This window comes from Perna viridis, chromosome 4 (assembly GCF_037379345.1).
Source record: "Perna viridis isolate PV_CMFRI_1.1 ecotype Kerala chromosome 4, ASM3737934v1, whole genome shotgun sequence".
NCBI classification, from domain to species: Eukaryota; Metazoa; Mollusca; class Bivalvia; order Mytilida; family Mytilidae; genus Perna; species Perna viridis.
Window position 1 is genome coordinate 21491196 of NC_142448.1, and position 14830 is coordinate 21506025.

Consider the following 14830-nt stretch of genomic DNA (forward strand, 5'->3'; position numbering starts at 1 on the left):
TATTAGTTATTTGTATACATGTATTTAATGAGCTGAATATCTTAAGTGGTTACAGATACTGGTGATACATCTTTGGGATATTTTTATTCGTTTCGCTAATACTTTTTGTATTATCTTGACATCTATTACAATTTTTTTTAAATTGAACTATTTATCAAATACTGTTTTGATTAATGAAATCGCTCATCAGTTCGATTTCACAAGTCAATTTACATTTTTTTATAATTTTTAAATTATTGATATCTTTTACCTGCAGCAACTGTTATTTGCTCCAAGGTTTAAGTTTAATAAAGTTTAATCTATTTTCGAAATATTTTCATGGTTTTGGAGTAAAAGCTTGTGATCAATTAGTAGTAAAGTGAACATTATTTTTTGAATACTCTAATCTGCATTCCGGGTTTTATTCGTTTTTAAATAATTAATTTAAAATATGAAATATTTTGTTTCGAATAATTTAGTGTGTTTCTTGTTAGTTTTTTGTGTGTATGTTTTTTTATGTTCTTCTAGCATGTGAAACAATAAATTTCGGAATTTTTTGTTTTGCAATTTGTTGTGAATCCATGAAGATATACTTCTTTTTTCCAATGCGTTAAAAAAATATATAAAAGTATTTTTTCCACAATTTTTAATTTATCAATTCATAAATTATAGTCCATTCATACTATTTATAATTTTCATTTCATATTCACTCCAATTTAATTGGCACATAAGTTAATAATTCAGCACTAAATCAACCGGTTTAGAACCATGGGATTTCTAAATTGTTTACGGGTTAACAGTCATTTTTATGGAACAGCAGCTGATCCGAGTCGCTGTCCATACAAAGCATAGGGTGAATAATAAGGTCCAAGCGGAGGTAAAGGTTGTCCTGAGGGATAAGCCGAGGGAGATTTGTATGGATGGTACCTGTTAGCACTTAAAAGTCCAGGGCTAACACTTGTTGGATATGTCCTTCTCAATGAATTTGGGCTTACACCGCCGCTAGCATTCAAAGCATTTAAATGATAAGCACCACCTAGTCCGAGTCCAAAAGTAGAGCTAGGCGTATCTACTCCAGTAGTATGTGTCCGCAAATGTTGTAAAAGTTCTTCAGAAGTAGCGAACCGTTTACCACAGAATTCGTTTCCAGCAACCCAACTACAAACAATAGGTAGTCCTCCTTGATGCGCAGCGTGTGGATAGAGTGAGGCAGCAGCTTGTCCTAGAGAAGGTAAGCCTGGAGGTAACGTAGCACCTGGTAACATACCAGGTAATCCTAATGTTGACAAATTTTGAAGAGACTTTTCATGAGCACACTGTGCGCATCCAGGTGCATTACATGTTGACGATAGATGAGAATTTTGGATTGTCAATTGGCAGTTTGTACAGTATGGATCTCTACATACTGGGACAAGTGTCGTGGCACCAGATGGTGTTCTTACACGTGTGTAGGAAACATACGGAGACAAAGCAGCAGCGGCTGCTGCTTGATGTTTCAGTGCTGAACTCTGTGCGGCTGCCATTGCTGCAGCACTTGCTGGTCCAAGTCCTAATCCAGCGTGAGCTGCTAAAGAAGCCGAATATCCATGTAAAGCAGCTTGATCTAGTCCTGGTGGCAGAAATGGAAAGCCTGGAAAAGTAGATGGATACGAGCTTAGTCCTGGTAGAGTTGACACTGAAGGTGTTATGTGTGGCTTAGATACACTAGAACTTGAAGTAGATAAATCCCTTGTTATATCTGGCGATGGGCGCGATGTGCTCCTGTGTTCAGATTTATTGTCTCCGTCCCTGCTGGAACATCGTTTTTGTTTCAGATTACTGGCTGATGAAACTGATAGTGAGGAAATAGAATGAGAGATCGTAGAACTACTAGTTACTGATTCGGTTGATCTTTGTGGAGATGCAGATTTTGATTTCTCGTTAGATGGCGAGGCTGATAATGTACGGATGTCCACTTTGTTTGACACAGTTCTAAACCCGGGTTTATCTGATGCATCTGGTGATTTAACACAATTGTCACTGTTTGATGTTGGTCTTTTAACTTCAGGGCTTGCTGATTTATCCTTTTCACTATCTTTCTTGCCAATAGCTGGTATTATGTTCTTTGATGGTGAAATGTCTTTCCCAATACTACTACATGTCTGTGCTAATAATGCTAATGGGCTCTTCTTAGCATCTAGCTGTAAAAATAAACATGAAAAAAAAATTATTATTTTTTTCAGTTTTCATGTTATTAAAATTCTAATCGTGCATGTAAAACACACAGAAAGAAAAGTTTTTAAAGTTTTTATTAAAAAAAAAATCATTTTTTTTCTTTTAACTAGTACGAACTTAAAAGTATCGAACAAAATATATTTCATCAACTTTATTCGATGCACGTGTTATTGCCAAATTACTTCGGGTAGGTACTTGTTTACGAAGAGTTTGAACATATTAAAAACAAAATTCTGAATCGTTTTCCTATTATTTAAAGAAAAGATCAATGGAGTACTAACTGAAATATTAAATAATGTACTCACTGCAAAAACAAAAACAAACAAAAACACAACAACAACAATAAACAAAAACAAAACAAAAATAAATAAATACACAAAAAAAGTACATTGATTGTTTTTTATATGTTGCCAAAGTTTGGGAGAAATTAACAAGTAAAAACGTATATATATATAACCGTTTATCTACGAATATTGTAAAGAAAAACATTGCATACATAAAAATATATAGTATTCTCTGAAATTTGAAAACAATTTATCTTCACTAAATTATCTTACCGTGGTGGGAAGAGGTTGTAAATACTCCGGATGGAGGTATTGAGAGGATGAGGTTAACATTTTCACAAAATATTTCCAACAAATTCTATAATTCCATGAAAAGCTTTTTCGGCAAGTTTGTTGTTTTCACGTGGCCTGCCAATCACTATTTGAAACTTGTTCTGACTAAACACTATATCACATACCGCCCTACAGAAAAGTCTGACAACTCTTGTTTGTAAATTAATAGGAGATGAAAGAACTTTACCGCCCTCCAATGAAATAATAAATTATCGTAGGTAACCCACTGTGATTGGTTGAATTACTCTACATGACGTCATGCATGATAAAATAATACAATGATTAATGGCCGTGAATCCCCTTGGCCAATCAACGTCAAGTTTATTAATTCTTGTCGGTGAGGCCGAGAGGGAACCATTATGACGGCTTATCAATCACGTTGATGGTCTAACTGTCAGATGTGAGTGATTTATATCATTCCGGTCTGTTAATACATATAACATCCCCGAGAAATAACTAGGCGACAAATAAATAACTGAAGTTGATACTACTTAAATTACAATACTTCTGTTTGCTTTATACAATTCTCTTTTTGGGTCTTTGGTGATAATTTACCAGCCTCGTTTCCGGGCCAGGATAGAATTTACCTTAAAACCTTGGTTAACTATATGTGTTCTAAATTCTAATAAAGGTAGTGAGAAAGGTATTTTGTGTGACATTAATGATTTTGAACGACCTTACGGCGAAGATCAAAGCTAACCACCATATATTTAAGGTGTTATCAATCAATCTTTTACAAGTAGGGTGTTTCTTAACAGATTGAAATTGGCGTGTTGAAAGACTTGCTATCTCTGAAATGACAATTTATACTGTTTACGAGTGACTTCAAAAGAAAATGGTATAGATACTAATCTGTAACAATAAACATTCCTCGTGTGTGAGTGTTTGAGAGACAAGCAAAATCACTACTTTGTCGAAGTCTGAGTTCTGGGGGGCGCCACTTTTCCACTCCAATAAAAGTCATTATTGTCAATTTGATCAATACAAGGATTAGATTTGAATAATGAAACTAAGTCTGGGATGGACAGCTTCGCCGTCCCAAATGTAACGTTCGTGACGTGTCCTGGTTTTTATATTAGCCTGTATTGTAAAGTGGTCGTCTGCTTGTATAAAATATACCCTACTAGTTGGAAATATACTTGTAACATTGTTCTTTGTGTTACTACAATAATAAGACCATTCGCAAGTAAAACATGTACATTTGTAATTATGAATTTCAAATAATAAGATGAATCATTGTACATTGGAATGCGGATAAAAATAACTATTAAAGTTGACATTCAGTCAAAACTGAACGCTGGTGTTTGTATTTTGAATGTAAATGTTTACATATGATTTGCTTGTGGTCACATCATTATCTGACAAAATTGTCGTTTAAATGGCGACAAGTGAAATAATGTCCATCAATGTGACAAGAAAAAATGTTAACAGATCATGGTATATGTCAGAAACCTGTCAGTAATGATAGACTAGAGACACTGTGTACCGGATGAAATATCGTAGATATATTATTAACTAATTGATGGACAACGTTTTTCAGTATGTTTATGAGCTACTCAATGAGTCATAAATTAGTTCCATTAGTTGTAAATAATTCTCTTATGTTTTATATTCAAAAAAATAATACATGCATCTCACGAGAATTGATGTATTATTTCTGTGGTAGGCAGTATAAATGATAAAGGATCTAAGTAAGCTATCCGTTATAGTTCTCACAACCGTCCGTGCGAGATCCGGAAAAGTAGTCTTGGACGTTAAACATTCAGTCAATTCTCACAAGAAACTTGTCGTCGGTGCATTAATGTCGGGACTGATGTCAGATAAACGGTTAACTTGATTAGCCAACTGTAACAATAATCACGAAACACTATCACAATTCTAGAACAGAAAAAAGGAAATAATTTCATCTCAGGTTGAAAAAAATTAAGTTCCATTGATGTACAGAGTAATTACATTATTACTTTAGGATCAAAGCAATAAAGTGATCGAAATTCATCACGATTAAAATTGAAAAATACTTCTAAACAATGCTATAAAACTTTATTACAAATTTATCAACAGTTTGGATCAAATCGTGGTAGGATAGGAGCTGTAAAAATGACAAATGTTGTACTGAAATGTACATATAGCAGATGGAATCGTACCGATAGATCAATGCCTGCAGGACTAAAATGACGGCTTTTTGTCACAATAAAATAAATGTCCAGAAAGATAAAAGTCGGATCCTAAGGACAAAACAATTACTTCCTAATGTGAACATTTCAAATTTGAATTTATCAGTACATAAAGATAATTCATTTCTGATTCGACTATCGATAAGAATTGTAATGTTCCATTGTCACCCAGAGAGAAAAATATTTAATGGCCAATAAAATTTTCCACAGGCGATCAAATTTATGTGAATATAAACATTGAATGAGAAATGCCAATTTCTATAATCCAAAATTAGAGATGATTACCTACAGTAATTGTTCGTGCCTATACAGACGATAAAATATGCTTCCAGTTTATAATGCTAAATATATTAACCGTACATACTTAGAACATTGCTGTGGTAACACATGTTTACCATTTTTGCATTTCTCAAAATATCTGTCTATATGCAATTTGTCTGCACTTACTGAATGGCATAAATAGCTCTCTTTTTAGATAAAAATATTGAGTATTATAAATAAAAAAAATCAAAATTATTAAAAATTCTGATCATTGATGAGAGGTACTAAAGTAGTTTGGAGAAATTCAACAGGTTTTGATCCAATGAAATGCATATCCGGACCATTGTATAAGTTTTCCTTGATTTGTAAAAGGTTGAAATATAAACTAAAAAGACGACCTTGTTCTGCAAATAAAGAAACAATACGAAACACACCCCCCCCCCCAAAAAAAAAAAACAAAAAACAAAAACAAAACAAGCAAAACAAAATTCATGCAGTACATTTGTGATAAAATAATTAATTGTCCAACTTTGTTTTTTGAGTAAGTGTATAAGAGCTGTAAATGAATTCATGTTAAATATTCATTGAAAATACGGCTTAATAATACGTTTAACTAAATAATAAATTGACAATGTAAAACAATAGACAAAATGTCATATAAAACATATCTAACAAATTAAAATGGCATCGCAGAAACATGAAAAATAATATTTGAATATTCATGCAAATATTTTTGTGGCAATTTGAAGAATGAGTTCCCAGAGGGACTGATAAATAAAACATTAACCGCATCACACACAATAAATCAACAAAATTAATCTGATTTCAACAATAACAACATGCAAATTTATTCCTGTGTGTAAATTACCCGGGAGATATGAATTTTAATCTGTCATTTCATAGTTTTTGATCGACATATTCATCATATTAAATAATATCTAAAAACGATATGTATCTGTTTTCTTCGGGGTATTGTTACATCAGAATTGCCGTTTTCAGAATTAAAAACAGTGTGTTGTGGGAGACGAGCTTAGACAACCGTTATGCTTTTTCACTCCATTTTCCTCCCGAGATTAAACTGTTTTTAAAGAGTGCTTTAAGGATTATCACTTGAATATAATACTCGAATAACTTCTTCGATTGCAGTTTTCTTCGTTAATATTTCATTATTTATACCTTTTAGATGCAATTTTAGATTTGCTACAGGTCGTTCTTTAATATATAACATTTATGACACAGAAAATATATGTTATTAACCTCTATGAGGTTAACGCCACTACTAATCTCCCGCAACAATTAGTAGATTTGCTATCAGGGGGATACATGCAATCAATAAACTTTCTCATATATTCTTTAATTATAAAGAGAGGGACTTGTAGAAAGTCCAATGCAGTTTGTTTATTCGTCTTTTGGCCACTCTTTCATTGTCACCAAAAAGTTAACTTTTATTGTATTCATGTTTTATCTGTACAATTGAAACACTGATATTTGCTAGGTTTCGTTATATAACTGGGGTAACTCGGTAACAAAAACCCTTAATATTCACAAGTTTGGAGCTAGCAGAGGACGTGCCATGTAGTTTTTCCCTCTTAAACGATACAGTTTGCAAGGTACAGGCCTATTTTTTTTTCTGAATTCCAACTCCGTTGACCTCATTTAATATAATTTTTCTACAAATAACTTCTAAACTGTCCACTTATTTGAACTAAGCATACAATTAATCTTCTTAGGATTCATTAACTAAGCATACAATTAATCTTCTTAGGATTCATTAACTAAGCATACAATTAATCTTCTTAGGATTCATTTAAGAATTCGCTTGACAAAGTCTATAGAAAATTACCTTTAAAACTCGTTTGATTTTTATTTTTGAATTTGACAAGTGTCCGACCACGGAACACTAAAACATTTCGGCTTTAATAGATCTCAAACATTAGCGATAATTACAATGAAGAAGAAACCCAACGATTTGACGCCCATTTTGAAGAGGGTATTAAGCCTTTTTCCGACCTCTCCGCCTCTATTGTATGGTATTGAGCCTTTAAGCCTCACACACAGGTACACATGCTGTGATCAAAGAAATCAGGTAAGTGTCAATCAAATCTAACTCTCAGGTGTTCTGATTGACAGTTAATAGCTACAGGTAGTCGTCTTTTGATTGATTTTCTACTTCATAATGTTTACTCTTTACAAGGCTGTAATATCTTGTCGATAAAATCCTTGTTATATTACCAATCAGGTGAAAATTACATGACAATATTGACAATGTCAATACCAGCTAGGCTGGGGTTATAAACGGTTCAAAGGGAGTCCCTATTTATTCGCACTATTTTTAAAGTCAATAGACAAACACAAACCCAGACAACTTTTAGGGACAATGTGTTTTCATCATTAAGTGATATTCTGTATACTAGTGCTTAAATTTCTCAGAAATGTTTTACCATATTCAGGATGCATTTAAATGCTTAGATTCATTAAATCTTTTTTCCTTACCTTTTCTTTAACATTTTGATTGATGTTCGTGAAAACCTTTAATAACACACAATCCAAGAATCAAATACATACATGTATTAGAATTATTTATGAATGTTTGATGTATCATAACTTACAATTCTCCGGTGGCATTCCCAATCAAATGGTGTCCCCCTTCCCATAAATAGAAATAAGATGATACATAATAATACCATTACAGTGTTGTAGCAGCTGTTAATGAGTTTAATGTATTTGTTTTAATACTTCAGTTGTAAAATCAAGGAATTTAGTTACACACGCATTGTTTTGTATTAGCTAAAACCTTAAAGATTGATCAATTTTATATACTTCTCATCAAATATTAACCTAATCGTTTTTGCCAGTAAATTATATTTTTGTTCAAATTCAAACCAAAACAAACAAAAAAAAAACAACAACAAAAACGAAAAAAAAAATCCGTGAATTGAATTTTTCCGGAAAAAAAAGTATGAATGTGTCCAATGGGCCGGGTGTACAAAACATACCTGTTTGATATAAGTAATTTACACGTCACTATAATAAATAATTTACTTATCTACTTTTGATTTTTTTAATAGTACGTTTAACAAAGAAGTAACTTGACAGAATACTACAACGTGTATGTAATGAAGGAAAGAAAGTAAACTTATATTACTATATTGATGCTAAGATCAAAAATATGGTATCAAAGTTTAAAAGTACCATGGTAAACATTGCAGCATAACTATAAACGGAACGCATCAAGGATTGGATACAGAGTTAATATGAATTATGCCTGAAAGGCCCTCAATAAAACTCTGTCGCATACCGACAACTCCAAAGTGGTTGTTCTCAAAAGTCAACATAAAATAAAACCACGGTCCAAATATCCTAGCACTAAAGGTATGTAGGTAGCACCAGTTATTACACATCAAAGTCTCTCCTGATATGTAGGTGACAAAATTAGCATTCTGGGTCAAAAACAAAGCAAAACATTGCATTTCCCAGATAAATTAATTACCCAAGAACTAATGGAAAAGTTTATTAACGGTTCCTACGGAGATTAACTTAGTAACAGGCGAGTTATCATAAACATGTCATTTTGTGTATATTTTTTGGAATAATGAGGAAAAAATCCTCGATAATAGACGGTTTGTGTAATTAAAAGGCGCCACATCGTGGCTTGTTATGGAAATTAAGTCGTTGTATTGAATTTATTTCTTCAAACAGATTAAAAACATGTCACATGAAAGCGATTCGTTCTTCACTAAAATTAATAACCAGGCTATACGATCAAACATATCTATAAAATACCACTATATCATGATAAACCTATAAAACCGCTCTTTTAACTTTGCCTGACGCATATCAATAACTGATTTGTTTTGGTGTAGACACCTAATGCTCTGTCTCTAAGAGACAATATATGCTGAAACTGTCGCTGTGTTCATAAATCGTGTTTCTTTACCACTTCCAGGAAAAAGTGGAATATAAGCAATTACTTTTTGAATGATACAGCGCAGCATTTCCTTAATTTAACCAATACAATGATATTGTTCGGTTTCGTACGCAATTTCAATGATGGTTTAGTAGGTAATAAGCATTTGTTTCTATTAAAATCGTCAATGGGGTACGAAGTCTTGGGTAACTTTGTTATGCATACGTACAGTCAGAACTCTTTTCCGTACTTAATTCTTCCTGAATGGCATTAAATGAATACATCATATTCGACATAATTTATTATCATTGATGATTTATTTTGAAGCGCAGGTGACAATATTTGATGGAAACTTTGATGGACGACGATAGTCAAGATATCTACTTATACATGTAAATACTTTTACTAAACATGTCACTTGTCAAATAAATGGCGGAAGACGTGTAAACCGTGGTAAAACACCCCCGAAGTCTTGTTAAACCTGTGATTTAAAGATGTTTTTCCTTGAAGTAAATCTGAAGGTATTTGTCATCGGCTACGTAACAATTGTTTTTCTTAATGGCATGACTCGATCTCAGTACATACAACAGTGGCCATACGGTCTCCTTTATTTCACTTCCCAAGTAACAGTGGGCACAATAAAGACAATGTTAAAAGTGTAAGATTTATTTTCCCTTTTTGGTGTTACTTTAATATCATATGCATGTAATTGTTTAAGCAGTGTTATGCCAAAATGTCCTGGTCTGAAGTCTATTATATAAATCCAGTGACGTAAATTTAGTCTAGATCTTTTTTTTAGCAATACACTCAGAGTGCTTCTCATATAAAGTTAAGAAAAAAAATGTATTTGTAAAGACCAATGCCATGCTCCCTATACTGTGTGTTCTGTGTTCATATGTTTTGTAATTTTCTATCTTATACAATACAGCATTTCTGAAAGACGATGGTGGCATCTAACGTCCGTACAACGCCATTTCGATAGACCTACATGTACTTGTATGAATTTTTTACAGCTTTAACTGATATATGTAGCTTTATTTGGAAAAAAATAGTTAATTGCAAAACAAACATTTTGTATTATTCATTATAGAAAAAATCAAATGCATTATTTATATAACATTAACAGGGCAGATTTTTGGCAGTTTTTAATGAGTCAAATGTATTATTATTTTTTTTGTTGAAAAAAAAGCTTTAATTTTGAAATCAGTGGAATTAGTCATGCATACATTTATACTTTCCTATCAGGGGCGGACTCAGGCGGGGCGTGGCAGGCGTGCGCCCCCCTAAAATTTGCAAAGCATGGGTTTTCAGGGGTAGATTTAGGCGGTTTTAGGTTGAAACTTTGATTTCTCGCTATTTTTACCACAAAAGATATATACTTTACACCCACTCTAGAAGAATTTTTTCATGAGTTCAACCTAAAAAAATTTTTCGCCTTTTTTCTGTTTTGTTTTAGTTGCCAAAAAAAATTTTTTTCAAGGTAGGAACAGAACTGTATATACTGGAAACATGATGGTAAAGCTTCTGCAACAAATAAATACTTGTAAATGAATTATCTTCTTTCTGTTCATTCCTTGAAGGTTTACTTGTTAATCTTTCTGCTTGATCGTATTGAAATGAAACTTTTTTTAACTGTCCTTGTTTTTGGCATGTATTTTTTTAAGAATGAAATTTTAGGTGGGGTGTAGAAAAAATATACAATAAAATTTAAATATTGCATAAAAGACCTGTACCATTGTCCAGTGTTCTTTCCACAAGTATAGGACCACTTCGATTTGATATATGAAATGTAGCTAACATTGTAAATACGATGACAATTCAATGTTATGTTCGTGTAGTCCAACAGACTAATCTGTCGTACCAATCGAAAGGCTATTTTACTGGAGCCTGACTTCGGTACATCTTGTTTGTTTAACTATATAACTAAATACCTCGTTTTTATTCTTCTCCTATATAAGAATCCTACAGGAATCCTTTGAAACACAAGTAACCGTTTGCGTGTTTTCTTATACATGTAGTTTGATTATAAAACACATTTAAAGTTTAAACGTAATGAACCGGACTCAGTAAAAATGTAATTCTGTTATGAGATATTTCAAGTTAGCAAACATAATTTTATATGCTTCAAAGATGAATTTTATTGAAAAAATTGTCCATTTTCTTTTCATCTATATATCAACATAATTTTTATGATAAGAAGTTAGAAACTTTAATGGTCGTCTATCATAAAGTATCATCTTTATATCAGGCAATAAATACCAAAAAAAATATAGTCAAGAAGGTTAAGTCGGTACAGTAAATAGCAAGAAGAATGAACATAAGTACATGGAGTACACGTCGTTATGTGTATCACAAGTAGACTCAGATCTCTCTGTCTTTCTCATATATTAAGTTTCAAATTCAAATTCCCATTGATTGACCTACAGAAAATACCGGTAACTCGGACGTATTTCGACTTAAAAGCAGACATCTTGATAACTCATTAAGTGACATATAGACAGATAGCTGTTTTGTTTGAAACTGGTCTTGGGAAGTTCTCGTTTACCCACCATCTATAGCGACTTAATCTATACAGAACTGGATCTTAATATGAATTCCGGAACACGTTAAATGTTGTTTGAGCGAATTGACGAGAACTAGTGTACGATCGTCGTGAATAATACATACTACAGACGAATTAATGACACGATGAGGTGTTGTTGCTTTTCAAGTCGACTGCATTTTATAGCGAATATTTCACCTTTAAAGCAGTAATGATAACACATTATAAAGAAAGTGATTTTCTCTGTAATATATAATTCCGTAAATTATCACACATTTGTCCGGATTTGGTCCCTGTGGCCCGGGAACAAAGGTTGCCGCCATCATAGTGACAGACCTATGGAAAGACTTGCCACCTTTTACGTGTTAATAATCTGATTAATTTCACGCCTTACATTTATTATGCACACCAGTGTGTTTTATATAGTTTACAATAAGAATTAAACAAGTTAGAACGTGATAATATAATTAAGAGGGTATAGTTCATGGCGTCTTGGTTCTGGACGAAAACCTGCAACAAATGACACTCTGAAAAATAGTGCATGAGTCATACAAACTGAATATTAACCAAGTTCTTCAATAAATGTCAATGTAATTGTAACCAGTAGTTTGCATTATTATTTTAACCCATAAAACCAAAACTACAATTAAAAACTGCAGTCTCTTGTGAATAGGCCATTCTTTACGCAAGTAATCCAGTGGAGGATCCAGAAATTCCAAAAAGGGGGTTCCGCTATTTTCTTGGGTATAATCAACCTAACTTATCAAGCATATAATTTTTTTTGTAATACACTAGATAATTCAGTTCAAGCACATACCTCGTTCAGAAATTCACTACCAGAAACTTTACGTCAAAACTTCATTTGGAAAAAATTAAAAGAAAAAATAGTGGTTTGGGTGGCAGACAATTTCTTTAATTACTTTCGTAAACTTTTGTTCCAATTATATCGCATGTGGCCACTTGATTACGCTGAGAAAATCAACCTTTTTTCTGAATTCTGGTTTCAATCGTATCTCGTCATAGGGAATGAGTAGTTTTACCAACCATTAGGTATTCAAAATTAAATGCAAGTATAAAATGTTCCTTTTAACTGCGTTAATGGGACAATTCAGTGCACAGAAGATTCTATATTGGCATTTATAGATTGATATTCCATTTTTTATCTTTAAATGCAAAAGAAAAGTTAATGTAAACGTCTATCGTTTGAAACTACGAAAAGTTCTTTGAACGCAAAATTGAGCACATGTTATGTAAATAATTTTAAAATTCACACAATTGGCAAATCTAAGGAGTATCTACCACATGAGCTATATCAAGTACCATTACTTCTAATTGTAAGTCTTTCTAAGTCGATGTTTATGATAAAAAACCTTTGATTAAATCTTAACGACAACCAGATGGTGAAAGAAGAGGACGATTTGCTAAAACATAAATTACTTTTATATTCCTATCAAATGAAAGACGTAAGCAGTAACGATATATTAATCTGCTTTATGGGTATAATAATGTTTTATATAGATTGCAAATGTTTATTTCACAGCGGTGGTATTATTCTTACTGATTTATTATAATGTTCAACAAACTCAGTGTGTTTATAATAATTTGATTTTTGATCCTGATGGAAATATCTCTTCACACCATACGTACTTGTGGTCAAAGAGCAGATAACTACTATCTCTCTACTGTAGAACATAGTCAATGGGGAGGTAACTTAAATTTTACCAATCTCGAACAACATACTTATTACACTTTTTGGACATATATTAAAGTTTGAGGCTTTCGTTGGAAACTGAATTGTCAGTTCGCTTTGCTTATTTGATGTTTGTATCATTTGTTCATTCATAGTCGGTCGCCGATTCGTCGTAGGTTTTTGCGACGATGAGGGTGAAAGCAAAATTCTCGAGTACGTGTAATCTGTAGTTTTTGCTTTGTCTAGCGACCCGGTTAAAGTGTTTTCCGTATTGGCAAAGTGTACCAAATCCACACTGAAGTAATTTTACGATACTTTAAAATCTAGTTATTTGTAGTATTGCTATTTTTTCAATGTGCAAAAGTTCTACAAGTTGAACTTAATTCTGGGTAGTACAAACCATACCCAAATAAACGGGATAACTAAGAATTTTTTTAACATGTGTTTTGTCGGAAAATGTAAATACGGCTAGTTGCAGTAAATCACTCATCATCGGAGTAACATTACTGAAGTTTACTATCCGTAATTTTTACTATTTACGTGAACCAGGGAGTGTAGTGTAGTGTAGTTCCTGCGTGAAAAGGTATTTTTTGGTTGCACTTTAATTCACACTTACTTCTTCTTTGAACAAACAGGGAAGGTATGCCTTTTAACCATCAATGTTGGGATATTGTTGGATTTATCAATACACCACTAATTATTACTGGTCCCAAAAGAGCTAATATAAACTAGAGACTAAAGAGCCTGACTTGCTCACCTACCTTGATAAGCAACATTCTATTTTCTTAAAAGGGACCATGTTTTTTTTCATAAAAATTCCTAACGCTCGTACTAAAGGTACAAACATATCAATTTTCATTAATTTCTGAGGGAGATTTTTTTTAAAGTAATAAAAAAGATGTTGAAGAAGGGCAATAAATCCAACATGGCTTAACAGATTAAGAAAATTTGGCTTAAGAAAATTTTACTACAGATCCCATCATGCAAAATACTTTCACCCTTGTCAGAATTGGGCTAAACCTAACAGTTTAGGAGATATATGCAAAAATCTTCTGTCTGATACCCATGTTGTATTTCAAATTGGCCCTGTTGTTTCAGAGGAGAAGAGTTTTGCAAAATTGTTAATGACGAGGACAGACGACAGATACTAAGTGAAAGCAATAACTTACATGGCCCTTCAGGCCAGGTGAGCTAAAAAAGTTAATTTTTATTATTAACTTCTATTGTCAGATCTCACTAGTCCCTGATGCCAATATTTTCTAAAGAACTTAAGATTCCATATATTTTCACTTCCCTCATAGTGACGTTGGTTAACAGTGGCCCATATTCACTTAATGACAACCATGTCAGTTGTCCACCAGACATTCTTGTCAATAAGGCCAAAAAAAAAAAAATAATAATACCAATCCTGTTTCCTGCTACCACCATGAAAGAAAACAGGATAGG

General features: G+C 32.7%; 1 protein-coding gene across 1 annotated transcript; it reads right to left on the reverse strand.

Moving 5' to 3' along the window:
- Positions 1-608: 608 nt before the first annotated feature.
- On the reverse strand, positions 609-2954 carry LOC148619304 (zinc finger protein 703-like). The gene is made up of 2 exons (XM_088579033.1): positions 2751-2954; positions 609-2159 (listed from the first exon to the last, which is right to left on the reverse strand). Exons 1-2 carry the CDS (start codon positions 2808-2810, stop codon positions 786-788), a joined length of 1434 nt encoding a protein of 477 aa, XP_088435159.1. The 5' UTR covers positions 2811-2954; the 3' UTR covers positions 609-785.
- Between the last annotated feature and the right edge of the window lie 11876 nt (positions 2955-14830).

Excerpts from the sequence above, each read along its gene's own strand:
- LOC148619304 (XM_088579033.1), bottom strand. The coding sequence starts at position 2,810 with ATGTTAACCTCATCCTCTCAATACCTCCATCCGGAGTATTTACAACCT. Across the intron at positions 2,160-2,750 it reads TACAACCTCTTCCCACCACG|CTAGATGCTAAGAAGAGCCC; the intron begins GTAAGATAATTT and ends TTATTTTTACAG.